This window comes from Ruditapes philippinarum, unplaced genomic scaffold (assembly GCF_026571515.1).
Source record: "Ruditapes philippinarum isolate M1 unplaced genomic scaffold, ASM2657151v2 ctg48_1_1_1_1, whole genome shotgun sequence".
NCBI classification, from domain to species: Eukaryota; Metazoa; Mollusca; class Bivalvia; order Venerida; family Veneridae; genus Ruditapes; species Ruditapes philippinarum.
The window spans coordinates 359,619-382,536 of NW_026863368.1; the positions used below are offsets into that span (position 1 = coordinate 359,619).

A 22,918-nucleotide genomic window follows, 5' to 3' on the forward strand; every position below is an offset into this window, starting at 1 on the left:
CCTACAATTCTCAACGGATTTTGTTCAAACTTTCACAGAAGCCTTGTCATCAAGTGCCCTGGTGCATATTGTCGGGGTTTTGTGATTGGATAGTTTTTGACCTAATTATGGCCCTTTGTTTTTTTTCCTTTTAAAGAATATATATAGTGAATTTTTCTTCTGTGTGCAATTCCTCCTACATTATTCATGATTTACATTGCACATAGTTACAATTTGTTGCTTGTATTTGTATTTCAACTACAACATATTTATCTACAATGGTGAAATAATTGAAAACCTGGTTTCATGGCATTGCCATGTTTCTTGTTAAACTTTAATTTTAATTCCGTCATTTTGGAAGCTTACTTAATATCTGCTTTTAATCTAATGCTTGTCTACTGAACTAAAATAAAAATAATCTTTTGTTCTGCAGAGCTTTAAGGGTAAAGGTTATATGCACATTGCTTGATTTTTGTAATGGTTATTTTGACAATAATAATGTATAAAGAAAGTTATACTATAATTATATATGCTTGTGTGAGCCTTGTTCTGATACAGATGCTTGTAACATTTGTGTGACTGTTATGGCACAGGTAACACTGAATATATTGTAGAAATGGTGATGTACATGTATGTTCATTTCTCTGGTTATCTCAGAAATCACAAACCAGTAAATCACCCTGAGTTGATCTGTTTTGTATGGATTTAACTGATTCACACAAATGAGCTGCGTCACGACAAAACCAACATAGTGGGTTTGCAAAGACCAGTCTGCCCCTCCTTGCAGTCTGATCAGGATCCATGCTGTTCGCTATCAGTTTCTCTACTTGTTTAAGGGTCTGTCAGCGAACAGCATGGATCCTGATCAGACTGCGTGGAGGCGCAGGCTGGTCTGGATCCATGCTGGTCGCAAACCCATTATGTTGGTTTTGTCATGACGCGGCTCAAATTTACTGACAAATTAATACAAATTTACAGTATAATAAGAACATAATCTTCTAACATTGCAGAAGTACTCTTATCTTAATCATTACTAATATAATTATTGTCATATTTTTAACAAAATCAATTACATGCTTTCCTATACTAACTTTAGCTATTTCTAACTATAATGAGTTTTGTTGACAGTGTTTAACTTTGTTACTAACACATATTCTATATTATATGTATATATTGTATATCACTTATTAGACCAGAAGAAGCTGGATACCAGTTTCATTCATGGGAGTTTAGAGGCCTGTCTTGATAGAAAATACATGTATATGTTAGGAACCAAACAGTATTCATTAACAGTTGGAAGAAATGCCATTGTACCAGCATATTGGTACTGTTAAGTGTATAACAAACTGACAAAGTTTTTGTTTTCATTCTAGTTATTGGAAGATGACAAAGACAAAAAGAAGGCCAAGCCAAAATCAGGACATATAACCTTGAGTTCTGTAAGTTTGCCGGGCTGATAGGGTTTGTTTAATAGTTAAAATTAAAATATCTTATTGTTGGTTTAAATTGAAATCACAGTCATGGTGTTAAAGGAAATTGAATATTATGATAATATAGCCCCTCACCTGTGATATTATTATATTATGCACTGTTCTGGGTATTTTTGTGTTGTTTATTTCCATGGAAATTACACTCTGACTCGGCATAGGTCCATGATCATAATACATTTGAGGATCTGAACTTCAGGGATACGGAACGTTATGATGTACCTAAGATAATTGACAGGGGCATCTGAGTGCTCCCTTTGCCAGAAAAGCTTTAATCACAATGAAATATCAGTATTTCTAAAAGCCTAAACAAATAATTATACATGAATCAGTGTTCAATCTAGAACAAATTTCCAGGGGGCCCTTCGGGCCCATAAACTTTTTAAAAGGGGGTCATTTGAAAAAAAGGGGGCCAACACTTAAAATGAACATCAAATTCAAATAAGGTATTGTATCTTTTTAAGTTACTTGTTCACGCACCAAATATAGACGGTTGCAAAATTCCATAACAATCCACTCAACTTAAAAAATGACATTCTTTGGACCTTTTTCGAGAGTTCTGTTAGCGTTGATGCAGACTCAATTTTAAGAAATTATTGGTAAAGAAACAATGACATAATGTTCAAAGAAACATAATTATGAATCTTATTTAAATGTTACCAGGGATTTTTGATAACAGTGTTCAGTTTTTTAATCAGCGCCCGATATATAAAGGACAATCATAGTTTGCAATTAGCTTATAAACTTACAATAGTCGCTAAAAACATTTACCCTTCTCTGTATATCCAAGCTAAAAACAAAGTGTCAACAGTTGCTAAGACAATGTATATTGACATATATACCGGTACCTTTGATCTTTTGTCAGGGCAGCAGTTCTAACGTCACGCTTAAGATGTCTGTATTGATTAATGATATGCACAATGTTTTAGCGCCGACCAGCCAAAGACCAATCAAAGTTTATTTACTCAATTGTCAGACACTCCCTAGCCAATCGTGTTTGATTAGCTCCATCTTTAAGACTTTTTTAATTGGTTGAAGGCGTGTTCGTAATAATTTATGCACACATCTATAATTAACTCGCACTTTTCCACAAATATAAAGTTTTTTTTTCCTCGGGAAAGTTATTGCATATTAATTTGTTTTGACCGTTAAAAAACTATAACTACACGCACGTATTGGATTATCTGTGACGATTTGTTTTGTTTATAAAAGTAAGTAATAGTTACGGTACGAAGAACGGTCTGCATAGTATTTACAGAGCCGGACCGAGAGAGCGTAGCGATCAAGGTTTTAAAATCTTACCAACATGCTCTTGTTTTTCTATACAAACTTCAGTTTTGAATTCAGTATTTATTAATATTATTCACAAGAAACTTTTTATGTACTTAATCAGGTTTAAGATCATTAATGGCATTTAATCAGGTTTAAGATCATTAATGGCATTTTCTACTAGTGCGCCCGTTGGGCCCACAGTTGAATTTGTTTTGCGCCGGCGGTCTTTTCAGGGGGTCAATGGCGCGCTCTAGATTGAACACTGCATGAATTATAAAATACTGATCTAATCTAATAAATATTGAAATTGAAAATTACTGATGTAACATTACAAGTTTTGATGTTATGAAAGAAACTTCAAAATGATTTTATGTAGATATGATAATGTTTGCATTCAAATGCCAATTAGCTGTGAGCAGAGTATTTGAGCCGCGTCACAACAAAACCAACATAATGTGTTTGCGACCAGCATGGATCCAGACCAGCCTGCTCATCCGCGCAGTCTGATCAGGATCCATGCTGTTTGCTTACAAACCCTATATCAAGTAGAGGAACTGATAGCGAACAGCATGGATCCTGATCAGATTGCGCGGATGCGAAGGCTGGTCTGGATCCATGCTGGTCGCAAACCCACTATGTTGGTTTTGTCATGACACGGCTCATTTATTAACACAGGTACCAAGAGTAAATTCTGAACCACAAATGGCAACACATTCTAGTAAACCAGCTAATCCTAAACCAGTACAGAACAACTCGAAACAAGCCAGTACACCACAGCAATCTGCTCCTCCTCCACCTCCAAAGAGTTCAACCACAGGAGATTTAATAGGCTTAGGTAATGTTTCCTTAAAATTCCTCGCCAAGGGGTTTTTGTTATGCTTTTATTGTTACGTAATGATTACATCATTTCCGACTTAGTTATTAGTATAAAACTTAACATGTTCACTGGGTTTCTTGTTCTTTTAGTTCATAGTAAATCTGGACAAAGTGGTCACTCAAAGCATTGTCCTTTTGATTTTTATGCCCCCACAATGTGGGAGCATATAGCGTTGCACTTGTCCGTCCGTCAATCCGTCAGTCAGTCCGTCCGTCCGTCCGTCCGTACGTCCCGAAATCTTGTGAACGCAACTCCTCTTAAACCGGATGGCAGATTTTGCTTAAACTTACAGGGATGAACAACCTTAATGTGTAGATGGTAGTAAAGGAAGGAATTTTCGCTGCCAGGGCCTTTTTACCCTCTATTACAGGGGCCGGTATAGGGCTGCTTCCCCAAAGAAAATTTCTTTAAAATCATGCAGTTTTCCCCAAATATTGAATTTACATCAAGTTTTTTCTTCCCCTTTTGCAAATATACCATGTAATTTTTCCCCAAAATTAAGGGCTGGGCTGCTTCCCAAACTTGTGAAAAAAAGCCCTGGCTGCGACCAAATTTAACAGAATTATGGCCCTTTGTTGATTTTTTCACTATATACTATGTAGAAATTTTGTGAACGCAACTCCTCTTAAACCAGTTGGCAGATTTTGCTTAAACTTACAGGGATGAACAACCTTAATGTGTAGATGGTAGTAAAGGAAGGAATTTTTGCTGCGACCAAATTTAACAGAATTATGGCCCTTTGTTGATTTTTTCATTATATACTATGTAGAAATTTTGTGAACGCAACTCCTCTTAAACCGGATGGCAGATTTTGCTTAAACTTCCAGGGATTAACAACCTTAATGTGTAGATGGTAGTAAAGGAAGGAATTTTTGCTTCGACCAAATTTAACAGAATTATGGCCCTTTGTCAATTTTTAGTTTTCAACTTGTGGCACATGTAGTCCAAAAAATATTTGACCTAGAGTCATAAGATTGACAGAACAGTGGAGTGTGGGGGCATCCGTGTCCTATGGACACATTTCTAGTTTTAAACCGGATGGCAGATTTTGCTTAAACTTCAAGGGATGAACAACCTTAATGTGTAGATGGCAGTAAAGGAAGGAATTTTTGCTGCAACCAAATTTAACAGAATTATGGCCCTTTGTTGATTTTTTCATTATATACTTTGTAGAAATTTTGTGAACGTAATTCCTCTTAAACCGGATGGCAGATTTTGCTTAAACTTCCAGGGATTTACAACCTTAATGTGTAGATGTTAGTAAAGGAAAGAATTTTTGCTGCGACCAAATTTAACAGAATTATGGCCCTTTGTTGATTTTTTGTCCAAAAAATATTTTACCTAGAGTCATAAGATTGATAGAACAGTGGCGTGTGGGGGCATCCGTGTCCTATGGACACATTTCTAGTTTTTTTTATAGTTAGTGTAAATCTATTGTGTTTAGAATATCTTTAGACTCCTGTTAAGCATTTCTTTATGTAGTGAAAATTCATATTAGTTTGAAATTATAAAAGCTCTATCTATACTCTTTTTTTTTTGTAAAGGACGCACTGTTTTATAAGTTGAATGATAAAATTTGTCAATTACTTGATTCCTTGTAGACTGCATGAACTTTTGTTAAAAAAAATAATACATATGAGATATTTGTATGACGTATTCAAGTGAGGAAATTACTATTCTTCCTGTTAATTTTTAGAAAACTGTTATTTAAATTGAATATTGCACTATATAGAAAAAAAAGCATTATGTAATATCCAGATAGTATTAAACATTAGCAACTTTTTTATTTCCCTGTAATTTAGATTTTTGTTTGATCCGTTTCCATCACGGAAAGAAAAAAAAGATTTTTGTTTACAGTAGAACTTCCGTAAGTCACAGCTGAAGGGACCTGCGTAAAAACTTTGACGCATCAGGACTTTGTCTCATTAATCGGTCAAATTGGTCTCAATGAAATAACAAAAATTTGAGCTGTAAACATTAATAAGTGAGTTACAAAAGGCATAACAAAATGAAAGGCCAATAACTATACCAATGTAAATTTAATTATCATGCCACACTGGGTCTTGGAAGATCTCGAACAAAAATAATTTGTACTGTTTGTATTCAAATAAAACTATGGCAATTAGAATAATAGCAATTAAAGCATATTCTTACACAAAGGAACACATACAAAGGCTGTGTAGTACACACAACTGTTATAAAAGCTGATTGGCAATCATTTTCACAGATAGAAAAAGTATGAAAAAAACATCTTCATATTGAAGGTGTCCTTTTAATTGATGGACTTTGATGGCTTACTGGTATTTATGGTAAAATCTTCGCGAATTAATCTTTACTGACATCGTAAACACTTTTAACAGATTCGACATATTTGACTCTTATACAGGTTTTTTCAATTTCATAAAGAGAATTTATCATTGAAAAAAAATCAGGACTTTCATTTTACTTTGGCTCATTATGAAAATCTACTAATCGAAGTTCGACACATAGAAGTTCTACTGTATTTTAGTGTAAAGTTTATTCCATGTAGTGTTTAGAATTGAGATTTTCTGTTTTAGTGTTAGAATTTTTATTCTTTATTATTTTACAGTGAATATTATCAGTTTGTTGCATTTATTTTTCATAAAAGAGATGTATAAGGCAGAAACCAAAATAGTAAACTTAATTTTGCTAAATAACATGATTTTTTTTTAAATTTGCGTGATTTTAAAATGCAGCATTTAAACCCTATTATGTTGAAAATCACTGATTGAATTGCGGAGAGTTGGGAGATTACTAGATGACAGATATTTGTTTGTTAAGTCATGTCATGTTATACTGCGTAGATTTAACACAAAAGGCAGGTAATCAGACATTTCAGATTCTTCAAGTAAGCTAAGAGTAGAAATAGACAATTACTTGTTGACAAAAATATTTGTTAGTGTTGGTACAGAATGTCAGAAGCATTTAACAAGGTAAATACTCAGTCAAATTATACCTGATGTAACTATAATAAGCTTCTGATACAGATGAAATAATGATAAATACAGTTATCACATAAACCGCGGCGCAGGAGTGTAATAAAGCCATTTAATAAAAACGATATTACACTAGTGTAATAACACTTTGACGTGACGTCATTTGCGCTATATATAAACATAGCGTTAAAGCGCGCTAATGTTAGCGTTACACTATAGACGCGTCGTTGAAAAATTACTCATTTTAACAGTTTACTGTTCTTATTTTATAAATGTGATAAAAAGAATATTATATTCGTGTAGATTCAATACTAAATTTATTGAACTCGTTGAATAAAACAATATTATGCTCGCCAGAGGCTCGCATAATATGATTTTATTCAACTCGTTCAATAAATTTAGTATTAAACTACACTCATTCAATATCATCTATATGTTACATCATAGAAGTGGGGTTGTTCTCTTCAGTCTAAAATATGTGTACTTATAAATATAAATTTTCAAAAGATTCGATCATGTTAAAATGTTATTTATGAATCGAGTCACTAAATAGAAAAAAATATTATTTAGTGTTTGGTCAGCCAGCCACAGTTGATACAACAACTACTATATTAGGTAAGTTATAAATCTCTAAAACCCTTGTGCTGGTGTTGGTGAATGTTTTAAAAGCATGATGGGAAATAACTGTTTTAATATATATATAAAAAGGCTTAAGTTAAAAATTAATCTATTAACATCGTTAAGAATATTTTGTTCTGGAACATTTTATTCTGTTTGCATTCATGTATATATGTATTAAATTACATAGATGTTCTATGAAACATATCTTTCAAGAAATGACCAGTAATGACATTAACAAGTAAACAAAAGGGCATGTAGGTAAATAAGGAACTGAATCAACAATATTTACTGTTGTTATTTATTTCAAAATAGAAAGTGTATGTGCCATTCAGACGGGATGACATTTGAATAAAAAATAAAGCACTATTTGACAGGAATAGATTTTGTCTGGTAAACTGTTTTTCTGGTAAATTTGAAGGATCTCAGTAGATATAAACTCAAAGAGCTATCCTAGTCATGTATCATGGCATTGTAAAGTTCATAACATTTAAGTTTTGACGTAAACAAATTAGCAGTTCTCAGCAGGAAAAGTTACATAACTGTAATTTAAAGCATACAGTACATCACCCTTACTTGAGTTTACATTATGAATATTAAAGTTTAAATTCAACATTCTTATACAGTCGAGACTGCCTAAGCGACCCCCTGATTTAAACGACTCCCTGTCTTATCCGACCTTGTTTCAGTACTCCCAACGTATTTTCCTATATAAATGGTCTGAATTAAATGACACCCTGTCATATGTGACAAGCGACCCTAATTGTCTGGTCCCAATCCAATGTTTGGTCTGATTTAAACGACTTTCACACCTTTTAATTGTACTTAGTGCTTGGAATTAATTTAAAACAAATGTATTCAGTTGGGGTCCATCACAAAAACCCAAGAGAATGTTATCTGATCACTACAAATTTAATATATCGCCAATATCATTAAAATCGGATCATCGTTTTCACTCTGTTACTCTTAGTTGAGTGACAGGATATAAGTTTAATGAGATTGAGATAGCACAGTCTTAATGTTGATATGGGCCGCGTCATGACAAAACCAACATAATTGGTTTGCGACCAGCATGGATCGAGACCAGTCTGATCAGGATCCATGCTGTTCGCTATAAGTTTGTCAACTTGTAAGTGTTGGTACGCGAACAGCATGAAGCCTGATCAGACTGTGCAGATGCTCTGGCTGGTCTGGATCCATGCTGGTCGCAGACGCACTATGTTGGTTTTGCCTAATGCGGCTCATATATACAGTTGATAACCACACAATAAATATCTCTGGCCTTTTCTCAAACTTAAATTCAATACAAATATGTACATGTTACGATTTTTCTTTGTAATCAAGGCCTTATTAATTTAGATCTTTTCTGAGCATGTGCTAGAGTTTGCAGGGACTTGTAAACAATACAAGAAGGACAGAATGTTTTGCCAAATGAAAATATTGTAATAAATTGTTTATAAGGAAGAAAGTTAACTTAAAGTTGATATTATTTTGTACATTTCACATGCAATTAATAGTCAGGATTTATGATGATATTTCTTAATTGACATAGAGCTATAAACTTAATAAATAGTTTACAAAGGCAGATTTCTTTTATTTAAGAGCATGTTATTTGTGTAGTTTTGTTTATGTTTTCAATTTGTTTGGTTGCATGAATAGTTTGGGTTAATTTGTGGTGTGAATGGTTTTACTGAGAAGATATGTACATGTTTATATGTTTTTGTTAATAATTTTCAATTATATCATTTTTATGCTGCCAATTGGTTGCATTTTGTGTTTGCATTATTTGTTTGTGAATGCAGCTTGGCCTCATTTTCTTCATGACAGCATTACAATATTTGTGTAAAATATATTGACCCTGTACATGTATGTAGCAGGCTACAGGGGCATATAGTTTTGGTACCTTCAAGGTTTAAGTGTTGATAATTAAGTACTGCTCAAGCCAGTGCTAGGGGGCGTGAGAGATGTTGCACTTTTTAGTTTCCCTCATGTACAGACTCGATCAGACTGAGTCTACAATTTTCTTAGTTATCATCCTTTTTCCAGATTTTTGTTTATTTTTGATGAGTCATGGACCTTTTATATACTTTAATGAATTCACAGATTTAAAGGATGTCAGTTCATACATTCCTCCATCAGTATACCGGTATCACAATTGGACTAGGGCATAAACTTTAACTATTTTAACTTAACTTTCATGTGTGGTTAAAAAGTGCACTGCAAAAGAAACTTAACCCTTTTCAAATAATTCTTTTGGAATATTTGTTGAGCTATTGCCCTTTGTATTTTTTTTGCTTAATTTTGTATTGGGCAAAATTGAAATGAGTACCCATGATGGCAGATTTTCTTCATGCAACCATATCAGGCTGAGTTTGTGATTTAACACTTAATCTTATAATATTAAGTTATTTTAGTTTCATAACAAAATAGTAATCATGTATTTGTTTTAGTATAGTTCCACACTAACTTGAATGACTTAAACAACAGCTCAGGAGTATTGACATAGGAGCAACAGTAGCTGTTTAAGGCTTATTTATCTTGACTATTTGAAAAATCTGAAACTCTTCAAAACTACTGAAAGTGTTCACTTGAAATTTAATACTTTGGGATCATAACTAAATGTCCTTATCCAAGACTTTTGATTCTGACATGAATTTCGACTGACATACGACCCTTTTTGAACTTTGTAAAGTCTTGTTTTCTTTTTCAACTACATTATATGTATTTTGTATGTGAATTCTTCATCTTTGATAATTCTTACATAACACAGGCTTTTAGTTTATTATCCACCAGATATCACCTGTTGCTGTATATCAAATCAATTCATGTTACCCATGGCTTGATTACATGTTTATCAACCTTGGGTTTCCGATGATGGAAAAAGTAGGTCTTTGACTGATGCTACATACACATTTGCAAAGCTGTTTTTAACACAAACAAACAAATCAAAAACAACCTTTTCTTATACTGTAATTTAAAAGGCAGTTTGATCATTTACCTTGTAAAACTAAACAACTGAATTCTTTTTATTTGTTTATAGATGCCCCAACAGCAAGTGAAAATACTTCTAGCAGTTTACTTGACGACTTTATGGGTAGTTCTACCCCATCTTCATCTAGTCAGCCAGCAACACAAACCAATACAGCACAGGTAAACTTTCTCTAGATTAAACTCTTACTACCATAAATAATATAAGTGGTTTTGTCCATCTGTTTATCTGGGCAAAATCATCAAGTGTATAAATGTATTGACTGAATAGCAAACAGTGCAAATCATGACCAGAGTAGGCTTGGTTTGCACTGACCACATGGGAAGATTTTGTTATTGTCAGCAGTTAAAAAGAGTCCAGTCAGTCCCAATGTATTTTGAAGGTAGTAACATATTTCCAGTGCACTAAGGTGAATGTACATGTATATTCAAATGTCAAACATTACGTGACTTTTTTATTTTTCATTGTTGTTTTCAAAACAGGTTGATAATGATGGTGCAAGATCCTTATTACTGTAGGAAGTCATTGGCCTATCCTTGTTTCATTTTATACGTAAGCTGTGTAACAAATAGATATTTTAAATTCTGTAATGATACCAAGGGTTTATGAATTTTAAGGCTGATCAAATTCTTCTGTTTAATTATTTGTGATGAATGTTTCTAGATGAAAACAGAATGAGAGACAAATACATCACTGTAGATTTGAACCGCGTCACAACAAAACCAACATAATGCGTTTGCGACCAGCATGTCTGCATCCGCGCAGTCTGATCAGGATCCATGCTGTTCGTTTACCAACCCTATTACAAGTAGAGAAACTGATAGCAAACAGGATGGATTCTGATCAGACTGCGCGGATCTGGTCTGGTCTGGATCCATGCTGGTCGCAAACTCACGATGTTGGTTTTGTCGTGACAAGGATCAAATGATAAAAAAGATTAATTCATAGGTTACAGTTGTAAACATGTCATATTTCAGAGAAAAAAAATAATGCCATCTTAGCAGTTTAGAAATACATGTAATAGTTGTTGCTCAGTTTAGTGTTTACTCTTGACTGGATGTTCTGTGCAAAATTGTTTGATATAACTCTGGAGTAATTTCTTCTTTACATTCATTAAACCTTTGAGTACCAGTTGTGACAAAATAATTCCATAATTTTGACCTATTTGTTTGTTTTATCTTTATCATTATTTACTTGTCTTTATGATTATTTATAAATCAGATTCTTGAAAAAAACTCAATTGTCAAAGTTGTCCTTACACAGACTGTCGGACAATGACAATACAGACAATTGATTTTGCTGCCCCTGCTAAATAGTGCTAAATGTATATCAAAATATATAACTATATTACTGGTACTATAAAAAAGTATAATATAGGAAGGGCGAAGTCACATCATATTTAGTTAAACCCTTGAAGTTTCACTGGGAGCAGTGAGTCAGTCCAGTCATTAAATTTAAGATTTTGAATTTACTGGCCCGAATCCCAGTTTTAAATTTATTCTACTATATATTTAACTACATTTTCTTAAAATTTACACTGGCCCGAACTAATTTTCACTGGCTGTGGGCCACAAGGCCAGTGCTAAATTCGATGACTGCCAGTCTCTTTTGTGAAGAAAGATCAGTCAAATCTTGTTTAACCATTGAGAATGGTTTTGATTTATTTATTTATCTAGACAGGACCTAATGATAGTTGTAATTATAGCAAGTTTACATTTTTGTTAGGTTACCTGTGAACTGGTAATGATTTTCACAGATTTGCAGGTGCTTTGCTGACATAAATCCTTAACCTTTTATAATAAGCTATACAAAAAATGAAGATTTAACTTGTTTTAAGGTATCAAACGGCAGTCTGGAAGCAAATTTATTCGGTGAAACTCCTAGTACAGAGAAAACCTCGAATGTATCAACAAAAGATTCAATCATGGCGTTATTCGGCGGTAGTCAACAAACACAACAACAATTTGGTGTTCCAGGTTGGTGACCCTTATAATTATTTATATAATTAGTTATCCCCAGTTAATCATTCCGAACCTTTGTTCTATAATTGTTTGCTTGATAATGTGATACTAATTTGTGTAGTAGTAAATAGGAAATAGATTTATTCTGAAATGTACTGTCCATCAATAGAGTATGTTACAATTTTACCAAGTTAAATATTTTCATTTTGTTAAACTATCTTTGTATTCTAGATATGCTTATAACATACTAACAATAATAGAAGATTATTAAATATGTACTGGAGAAAATCGTACAAGTAATTACTAACCTTAATCAACGTCTTCTTTAATGCAGCCAATACGTGTAGCTATACTTCACTTTACGAGGAAGTGGGTGGGGTAATGTCCTCTACTTACAACACTAACCCTTTTCAGACATCAATGATGTTTGCTTATGCTGAACCAGGTACTTGTTTAAGGTGATGGGTTACAAACACATCCAGGGATATTTTAGTTTAATCCTTTCTTTTTTCAGTTTATAGGGAATGTGTTGCTTAGGGGAAAGCTGTGATATTTTTATTTTTTATTCTTTTGTTTTTAGCTCCAACTTTTCGATGAATAGTCAATAATTTATAGGGAGTGCTAATGTATTTATCCCGCCATTGCTGTCATCGTCAAATTTTGGTTAAGTTTTTGGGTGCAAGTTGGTATTTCTTAACTTCTGAAGGGAATGGGTTGGAACTTAACATGCTTGTTCTCTGTGATTATTTTATATGATGCGCATAGGTCCCATAATTCTGAGTTATAGTTTTAGAAAGTTATGCCCCTTTGCTTACAGTCAAGCACTAAAAATAGTCGAGCTGGCTGTCTTACAGAGACATGCTCTTGTTTATTTTCTTCTGTATGTGCTTAGTGTAATGTGATATGAGTGCTATTTATTTAGATAAATTTATGTGTAAATAGCTTTAGTGGGTAACAGTACTGTTAATTTATTTTATTTTATTTAAAGCTACTCATCCACACATGGCTGCTAGTGATTTCAAGAATATAAACTTTTCAAATATTCACCCATATTTCACAATTGACTGATGTAATTTTTATCTGAAAAACTATTAAAATGTAACTTTAAATCAGAAATGAACAAACCACCAGGTGTGGGTGGGTAGCTTTAAAGTGATATTATACTCATTTTGTCAAATTGCTGAATTACCTATATACTGTCCTCCTCTTAGTTCACGGTACTTCACGCTTTGAAACAAGAAAGAAAACAACACATAAAACTTATGGTACAAATATTGTCTTAAGCTGTAACATACAGGTTTTTTCTGCTGTATGACACAAGGAATCAACAATATATTTAGTCAAAATAAGTTCAAATGAGCCAAGCGTAGACCATATGCCAGCCATTTTGAAAACATTATGTCATCATTTAAAATCGCGGTAATGGTGTTTTATTTCAGTTTTTTCTTGCTTCAGTTAAAATTTCTACATGTTTGGCATAATTTTAAATATTAAAAGTATCTTTGCATTGTAACACAAAATTTACTTTTTCAACAAACAAGAACATTTAGAAAATTATGATTGTTTCAGACGTATGCACAAATTTAACGGACTATTTATGCTTTTTGCAGAAGTTTGTAAAATGTTCTGTTTTACGTAAAAATCTATAGATTTAAAATATTTTGCACAAAAACTTTGTTGTTTAGGTGTTTGAATAAAATATGTCAATTTTGACCAATTTTAACACTGGTAATATGAAAATATGCGATTACCGTGAGTTAAGTGATGACTCGGAATTAATGATGTTGAGTATATATTTCAATGATTGACTCATGTAATGGTGATTGACCAATGACAACATATAAAAACTGTCTTGAATATAATACACTGCCCTACTAATTTAAAGAAATTGTGTACAGGCATTTCTTTGAGACATATGGGTTAGGATTATCCATACAAAATTGATTATATATACAGTTTCTAGAAATATTAAGAGAAAAACATTTTTAAGTTGAAGCACTTCCCAATGTTTGAAGAGCCAAGTTTGCTTGTTAATCCTTATCCCACTAAAAATTCGAAATCGACTTGTCCATCTTTCAATCAATTCTAAACCATTCATCATTTTTAGGAAAAATTTTAAAGTAAAAAGAAATTATTTGGTTATGACAGTGCATACAATGGTAACAGACATGTTGCATTCTTATAATATAAAATGATTGAATAAAATACAAGCACAAGTTTTAACCATGTCATGCATTGCAGTACCAAGCATGTAGAATAACATGAAAAAATATGTTGGTCTGCACCAGTAGCTGCTGCTGTCAGACTGAAAATTTAATGTTTTATTAGGCTTTGGCTTAAGTACCTATGCAAGACTGCCCGATACACATGGTAAGATTGTCTTATAGCATGGCTTCTGTGCACAAAGTTGAACATTCAGCTTTTTTTATAAATCATAAATTCATTTAGCTTTGATGTTGTAGCATGTATCTGAAATCTAAATTTTTTATAGAAAACTTCAATCATTGGTTTGCAAAAGTTGGTTTTAAAACTTTCTTTTTTGTACTATTTTGTTCTTATTTATTATTGCTATACATGAATATGATCCAAAGTACAGTCTAACCTGTTTGTAGTAGTCCGTCAAATTTAATGGACTAAGCTAAAATGGCCTTTATATACAGGTGACCATCAATACTATATGCATTAAAAAAACATGACCATGCTGGTATTATCATAATGGGGTTTTCTTGTAAAATGTTCACTTCAATTGACATTTATAGTATACTGTACATGATGCAATAGTAAATAGTTGAGATAATTATTCAGTTAGTAAATGAGTACATAAAAATCTGTTTATTTGTATTAGAACTGCTGCATCTAATTGACCAAAATTTTATTTAATCTATCATGCATTCAAGAGGATTTGTAACACGAACATGTTCTGTTATAATTTGCCAACAGACTGACCAACAAAAAAGTGCACAAAAAAACTCCTCTTGTCAGATTAACTTTATTCGAAGTCACAGAAGGAAATAAATAACATAATATTATCTTTTGTTAAAAAAACAAAATTACCCAGCTCAAGGTAACTGTTAAATGCAAAGAAGTTCAAATTAAACTCTTATTAGAATGCTTATTAGAACAAGGCCATCAACATTTAAATTTTCAGTCAGCATTCTAATGTCTTGCTTTTTGTAAAAAAAACAGCATAATGAGTACAAAAGTTCTTAAATATGAAAGTTATACACTTCTCTATAAACCTTTCCATGTTTAAATTATGTTACATACTTTATAATATGTCAGAATTCAATATCTCAATATCAAAATCATCCATTGGTGTAGAGTCCATTTATGACTGAATTAGATAGGAGCCAATCTGCCTCTTTAATGGTATAGAGTCGTGTAAGACTGCATAGATGAGCCGGCCCTCCTGGGTCCATACTGGTGGTATAGGCAAGTTTGTATCACAGCTAACATTCAAAAGTTTTAATAGCGGCCAATGACATACATGATGGATGGCTCTTGTAAGAAACATGGTGACCTCAATTGTTTATTCTTTGTCATAGTGAAATAATTAAAGAAGTATGTGGAAGAAAAACAATCTTACATTATGGTGTTCACTATGCTCATCATGATATAAATGTTTTTAAACTTCATTCTGATGTTGGGTTTTTCTGAATATATTCTGATATAAAAAAAACATTATTGTTTCATTTTGAACTGCTAATTGACTTGTGCTCAACCTGTAATGTTGTTGGTTCAAATCTTGCATGAAACATTCAAGTCCTCTGATCTGAGTAGCTATTAACTTCCTTTTCTTGAAAAAATACAAAGACACACTAAGTCTTGAGGTCCTCCTCCTGGAGTAATTTGGAAAGTGTGCATGTCACCTTTGACTTAAAGCCTTACCGAAAAGAATTTTTTGTTTTTATTTACCGGTATGTCTGAACTTGATTAGAATGAGAGTATTATCAGAGTAATAAGGTTTACTGATTGATTAGTTTTAGTGAACAGCTAAGCCTTTGTAATACAACTTGCAACCAAGCCAATTTGTTTTCAACTTATCGTTTTGCTCAATTGTTATGATACAATTTTTTTTTAAAGAATACATTTATTTACAAATGGGTTAAATTACAATGAAATTTGAAAGGAAGTCAGAGTATCTTTTTTGTGATTTTTATGGATAGATAAATTTGAATTGTTATGAATGACTTGAAATCATTCCTGTTTGTTTTAACTTGTTTGGAAATAAACCTCAATCCATCAATTCTTGGTGTGAAAGGTGATTTTTAAAAATCTCTACAAGTATAATACATTTATCAGAAAGATGATATTTTCTTTAAAGTGTAATGGTAAATGTTACAGAGAATATTCAAGTTTTTTCTATAAATACAGCATTTTACATTCATCAAGTGGAATGAAAATGAATGTTTCATAAGTGGCAGTAGCTGTGAGTAAAATATGATAATTTTCATACGACAAGATGAAAGTAAATCCTGTATTAATGAGAAAAAAAACTTGAATTTTCCGTTTATTATATACTTTTATCTTTATTAGTCTTATTATTTGATAGAATTGCCTTTAAATTTTCTGTTTTGACCGGATTTAGAAAAAAGTAGTCTGGCAAGACACCATTGAAAATACTGAAAATATGTTTCACTGCAATGAAAAATTAATTTTTACAGATACTGAAATACTGAAAATGAAAATATGCATTTTATTTCATCTACATTTCTCAATATTTCATTTATAAGTAAATAATAAATTGTATTATATTTGATATTAAAGCAGAAAGGTGTATATTTCAGGTGGGGTATACATGCCACAACAACAACAGATGGGTCCTGGAATGTATAATATGCAGCAGCCCCAACAACAACAACAACAACAAACAATGCCACAGATGAATGTGCAACAGGTAAGATTATAACCCTTTGGTTATTCATGCTACATTACAAGTTGTAAAATAAATTTCTCAGTGGGGTCATTTGGATAAAAAGGTTGTATATGCTGACTAGTGACATGTATAATTGTTTTTGTTTGTTTGTTTATTTAGGGCTCAGCTGAGTAACCCTATTTAATCACACTGTTATAGTTATAAGAGGGTATTGGCCATCCCCCTCATACTTTACATTATATATTAGTATTTATAGTATGTACATCAAGGGCCAAAAAACCCTTCTTTGTAGAGGCCGAATATAGGCTACTTCCCCAACCAAACTAGCCTCTTTTTTTCCCCAGTTTGGTCCTCAAAATCCCCCAGTCTTTTGAAATTTCCCATAGAATTTAGAATAAAGTTAAATGATGGTGTTGAATTAAGGTCTTTTACTGCCTTATTTGTATTTCCCAGTGCTTTTTGCTTTTCTATTTTGAAGACCTTGTTAAAAATTTGTGTTAAATTTGAGACCTTTTTTCCCAAAGTATGCCAAAATCACGCATATTTTCACCAAGAAAAAGGCTGAGGCCCCTTCCCCAAAAATGGTGTTTTGGCCCTGACATCATATAGTCATAAATCAAATTTAAATATAATACATTATAGTACATAACATTCATGTATAATTGTTAACTTTTACTTGCTTCTTTCACATTATCATTGTAAATGGTTATTGGATATTCAAATTAATAGTATCAGTTTTCCTTCCTTACTTAGATGATCCCTCTTGTATCTTCTAATTACATATAACACTATAAATGAAATGATATAAACATTTCTTGTACTGAAGGATTAAAGGGACTCCACTGAGGTTTAAAATCCTTAAAACATAACATTTGAATTTCTAACATAAATGAGCTGGGGAACTTTAAACAGAAATATATGCAAAGATAATAAAGAAATTTACTTTGAAATAAATTGAAAATCGTATTTTTATGGTTTTCTTAACCCGATTTAAGTGAAAAGCGTTCAAATGCTCTTCATTTTGGGTCATTTTTTTACAATTTGAATAATTATTCTGGAAAAACAAAATGCTCAAATGATCTAAAATTGTGCACAAAGATTAGTAGTCTAAACCTACATCAAATGGTACATTAATCTGGAAAAAGTATTTTCAGTTCCATCATGTCAAAAAACCTCAGTGGAGTCCCTTTAAGAGCTCCTATTTGAGCAGTAAAATTTCTTGCTTTTTTAGGACCAAATGTAAAAAAAAAAAAAACCCTTTTTTGCTTGAAAAAATCCTAAATTTTTGTGGAAAGGTTGTTATGATAAAACACAATAATAACTACAATGTAACTATTTCATTTGATTATTTATAGTAAGAAATTACCAGTCTGAAATTTAACAAAGTATTCTATCACAGGGCATGTATGGTAACCAGATGGGGATGATGGGTATGCCACAAGGTCAGATTGGTATGAGCTCTATGGGTGCGATGCCTCAGGGACAGATGGGAATGCAGCAAGGCATGATTGGAATGCCAGGTGCCCAGATGGGAATGTACGGACAACAACAACAACAACAGCCTCAGATGCAGCAAATGCAGTTTCAACAGGTGAGTAAGCCATCGACTTATCTTATTAAAATCTTGACAAAAAATATAGATTTTATTTTACAGAGTTGTCTGATCGGGAACACATTTATGACTATAATTTGCCATGGTAATAGTGGCATTGCCTTCTTTAAGGTTTTTCGTGCAAGGACATAATATGGAATGATGATGGCAGAAAAACAGGAAACAAGTTCTTGACTTTTTGTGAAAACAAATAAGTTTGTTAATTAACATTATTGTTAAAGATATTAACACAATTTTTGTTTATCTTTGTGGTTGGTCTGTTTGTTAGTGTACAGTACATGAAGAGTTTTGACCGGATAATGGAAGAATGTTTGTCAGGTTTTCTTGGGTTGATTGACTTTTGTCATTTCATACTTCAAAAAGGGTAATCAGTCCAGAGAGGAAGGTCTTCTGTTGTTTAGTTAAGGTTTAGTACTCACGAACTCACTTACATATCGGCAAGATATGAAAGACAACTCCTACGAATTCTATTTAAAATTCCACCAAGTTACTTCTTTTTGGAAGAATGGATTTTTTTAATCTTTGTTTTTTGTTTAAAAAAAAACAAACAAAAAAAACCCCAGACAATTTTGTCACAAAATTTATGTAAATTGTAATTTTCTTGCTAATAATATACAGGTAACATGGTAAACCTTCAGGATAAAAATCTTATTCTGACACTTCAGTTTCAAGTTTTGTTTTTGAAATTTTAACTGTAGAGGTTTTGCTAAGAGATTTATATGACAAGAAATTTCTATGTATACTGTACTAAATCTTAACTAAATTAACATAAAGTATGTATTGGTAAAGTTGGCCAGTTTTGGGCTACTACATAACAACTACATTGAGATGAAATAGGGCATGGCAAAGTGCATACTATGGAAAGCCTTGACTGTCTTATAATTATAAACCTAAACGTTGTTATGTCCATATAGCATTATATTGAGTCAACCCTTCCTTATACAATGTGCACTCATTATACCCCCAAAAACGAAGTTTGGGGGGGTATATAGGAGTCACCCGGTGGTCGGTCGGTTGGTCGGTCGGGCGGTCGGTCGGGCGGTCGGTCGGTCGGTCCAGACGTCCGTTGCATTTTCCTTGTCCGGAGCATAACTTGAAAACTAATGGTTGGAATTCAATATAACTACATACAATGGTCAAGCACATTGAGAGGAAGTGCAGTGCACAAGAACCATAACTCTATCTTGACTAATTACAGAGTTATTGCCCTTTGTTACTTTTCCTTGTCCGGGGCATAACTTGAAAACTACTGGTTGGAATTCAAAACAACTTCATAGAATTGTCAAACACAATAAGGGGAAGTGCAGTGCACAAGAACCATAACTCTATCTAAAGTAATTACAGAGTTATTGCCCTTTGTTGCTTTTCCATTGCTTTTTTTTTGTCCGTTGCATTTTCCTTGTCCGGAGCATAACTTGAAGACTAATGATTGGAATTCAATATAACTACATACAATGGTCAAGCACATTGAGAGGGAGTGCAGTGCGTAAGAAACATAACTCTATCTTGACTAATTACAGAGTTATTGCCCTTTGTTACTTTTCCTTGTCCGTGGCTTAACTTGAAAACTACTGGTTGGAATTCAAAACAACTTCATACAATTGTCAAACACAATAAGGGGAAGTGCAGTGCACAAGAACCATAACTCTATCTAAAGTAATTACAGAGTTATTGCCCTTTGTTGCTTTTCAATTGCCTTCTTTTTTTTTGTCCGGAGCATAACTTGAAGACTAATGGTTGGAATTCAATATAACTTCATACAATGGTCAAGCACATTGAGAGGAAGTGCAGTGCATAAGAACCATAACTCTATCTAAAGTAATTACAGAGTTATTGCCCTTTATTACTTTTCCATTGCTTTCTTTTGTCCGGACCATAACTTGAAGACTAATTGTTGGAATTCATTATAACTTCATACAACTCGATTTTGACTTATTACAGAGTTACTGCCCTTTGTTTCTTTTCCTTGTCCAGAGCATGACTTTAAAACTACTGGTTGGAATTCAAAACAACTTCATACAATGGTCAAGCACAATAAGGGGAAGTGCAGTGCACAAGAACCATAACTCCATCTTGACTAATTACAGAGTTATTGCCCTTTGTTACTTTTCCATTGCTTTCTTTTGTCCGGACCATAACTTGAAGACTTATTGTTGGAATTCATTATAACTTCATACAATGGTCAAGCACATTGAGAGGAAGTGCAGTGCATAAGAACCATAAATCCATCTTGACTTATTACAGAGTTACTGCCCTTTGTTACTTTTCCTTGTCCAGAGCATGACTTGAAAACTACTGGTTGGAATTCAAAACAACTTCATACAATGGTCAAGCACAATAAGGGGAAGTGCAGTGCACAAGAACCATAACTCCATCTTGACTAATTACAGAGTTATTGCCCTTTGTTACTTTTCCTTGTCCAGAGCATAACTTGTAAACTACTGTTTGGAATTCAGTACAACTTCATACAGTTGTCAAGGACATTCAAAGGAAGTGCAGTGCACAAGAGCCATAACTCCATTTTGACAAAATACAGAGTTACTGCCCTTTGATACTTTTGCTTGTCCGGAGCATAACTTAAAACGTACTGGTTGGAATTCAAAACAACTTCATACAATGGTCAAGCACAATAAGAGGAAGTGCAGTGCACAAGAACTATAACTCTATCTTCAGTATTTATAGAGTGTTTGCCCTTTGTTCTTTTTCTTTGTCTTTCTTTGACTTATTACAGAGTAATTCAATTAAACTTCATCAATGGCCAACCACATTGAAAGGAAATGCAACATACATGAACCACAATTATCTTTTATTGCCCACAACCATAACTCTATGTTTCAATTCTTTTACAAGGTATTCTGTTACTAGTAACATCCTCATTTCCGAAGCAGTCTTGTGGGGGTATTAATCACATTTAGTGATAGTTCTAGTTAATATATTATGTGGATCCATCTTTATATGTAATCAACTGAACAATATATGATGTCAATCTATCATTATACGTTGTGCATTTTTGAATATATTATGTGGAGCCATCCTTATATAAGGTCAAAACAACAATATATGATGTCAATCTGTCCTTATATGATGTCAGTCTGTCATTATATGATGTGAAGTTATGAATATATTATGTGGAATAATTCTTATATAGAGTCAACATTATATGATGTGAACTTAACAATATATGATGTCAACACGTCCTTATATGATGTCAATCTTTCATTATACGATGTACATTTTTCAATATATTATGTTAAACCATCCTTATATAGAGTCAACTTAACAATATATGATGTGAATATGTCTTTATATGATGTCAGTCTTTCATTATATGATGTGCAACTACGAATATATTATGTGGAACCATTCTTATATAGAGTAAAAACAACATTATATTATGTAGAACCGTCTTTATATAGAGTCAACTTAACAATATATGATGTCAACACGTCCTTATATGATGCCAATCTTTCATTATACGTCGTGCATTAATAAATATATTATGTGAAACCATCTTTATATAGAGTCAACTTAACATTATATGATGTCAACACGTCCTTATATGATGTCAGTCTTTCATTATATGATGTGCAACTACGAATATATTATGTGAAACTATTCTTATATAGAGTCAAAACAACACTATAGTATGTAGAATTGTCTTTATATAGAGTCAGCTTAACACTTTATGATTTAATTTACTTTAATTTTTCTGCTGTTGCCACGAACGGTGCATAGTGAGATATAACCCGGTTAATTTAACCCCATCAGTATAATGACAGAAGCACACCATATAATGATGTTTGCACTTCATATAAAGCAGGGGTCATATAACAATAGATGCACGTATAATGAAAGATTGACATTATATATTGATAAGTTGACTGTATATAATGATGCAACCACATAATATATTCATAAATGCACATCGTATAATAATAGATGCACATCGTATAATGAAAGATTGACATTATATATTGATAAGTTGACTGTATATAATGATGCAACCACATAATATATTCATAAATGCACATCGTATAATAATAGATGCACATCGTATAATGAAAGATTGACATTATATATTGATAAGTTGACTGTTTATAATGATTCTACCACATCATATATTCATAAATGCACATCGTATAATGATTGGTCGACATCATATAAAGACAAATTGACATCGTTGAATTCTTATAAGGATGCATCTACATAATATATTCATGAGTACACATAGTATAAAGAAAGAGTGACACAACAACGTTCATTTTTACAATCATTAGACAGTCAAGGCTT

At 32.7% G+C, this 22,918-nt stretch overlaps 1 protein-coding gene across 4 annotated transcripts in view; it reads left to right on the forward strand.

The window, feature by feature from the left end:
• Window positions 1-22,918, forward strand: part of LOC132721936 (stromal membrane-associated protein 1-like) — a 34,184-nt gene that overhangs the window by 5,959 nt on the left and 5,307 nt on the right. Inside the window, exons 5-12 of one of the 4 annotated variants that reach the window (XM_060706320.1) lie at window positions 1,353-1,418; window positions 3,414-3,573; window positions 7,143-7,187; window positions 10,231-10,340; window positions 12,017-12,155; window positions 12,475-12,585; window positions 16,928-17,037; window positions 18,416-18,607. In XM_060706320.1, the coding sequence (XP_060562303.1) occupies window positions 1,353-1,418; window positions 3,414-3,573; window positions 7,143-7,187; window positions 10,231-10,340; window positions 12,017-12,155; window positions 12,475-12,585; window positions 16,928-17,037; window positions 18,416-18,607 (933 nt within the window). Of the gene's footprint in view, window positions 1-1,352; window positions 1,419-3,413; window positions 3,574-7,142; window positions 7,188-10,230; window positions 10,341-12,016; window positions 12,156-12,474; window positions 12,586-14,468; window positions 14,511-16,927; window positions 17,038-18,415; window positions 18,608-22,918 lie in introns of all 4 variants that reach the window. The other 3 variants (XM_060706322.1, XM_060706323.1, XM_060706321.1) reach the window with 3 other exon arrangements.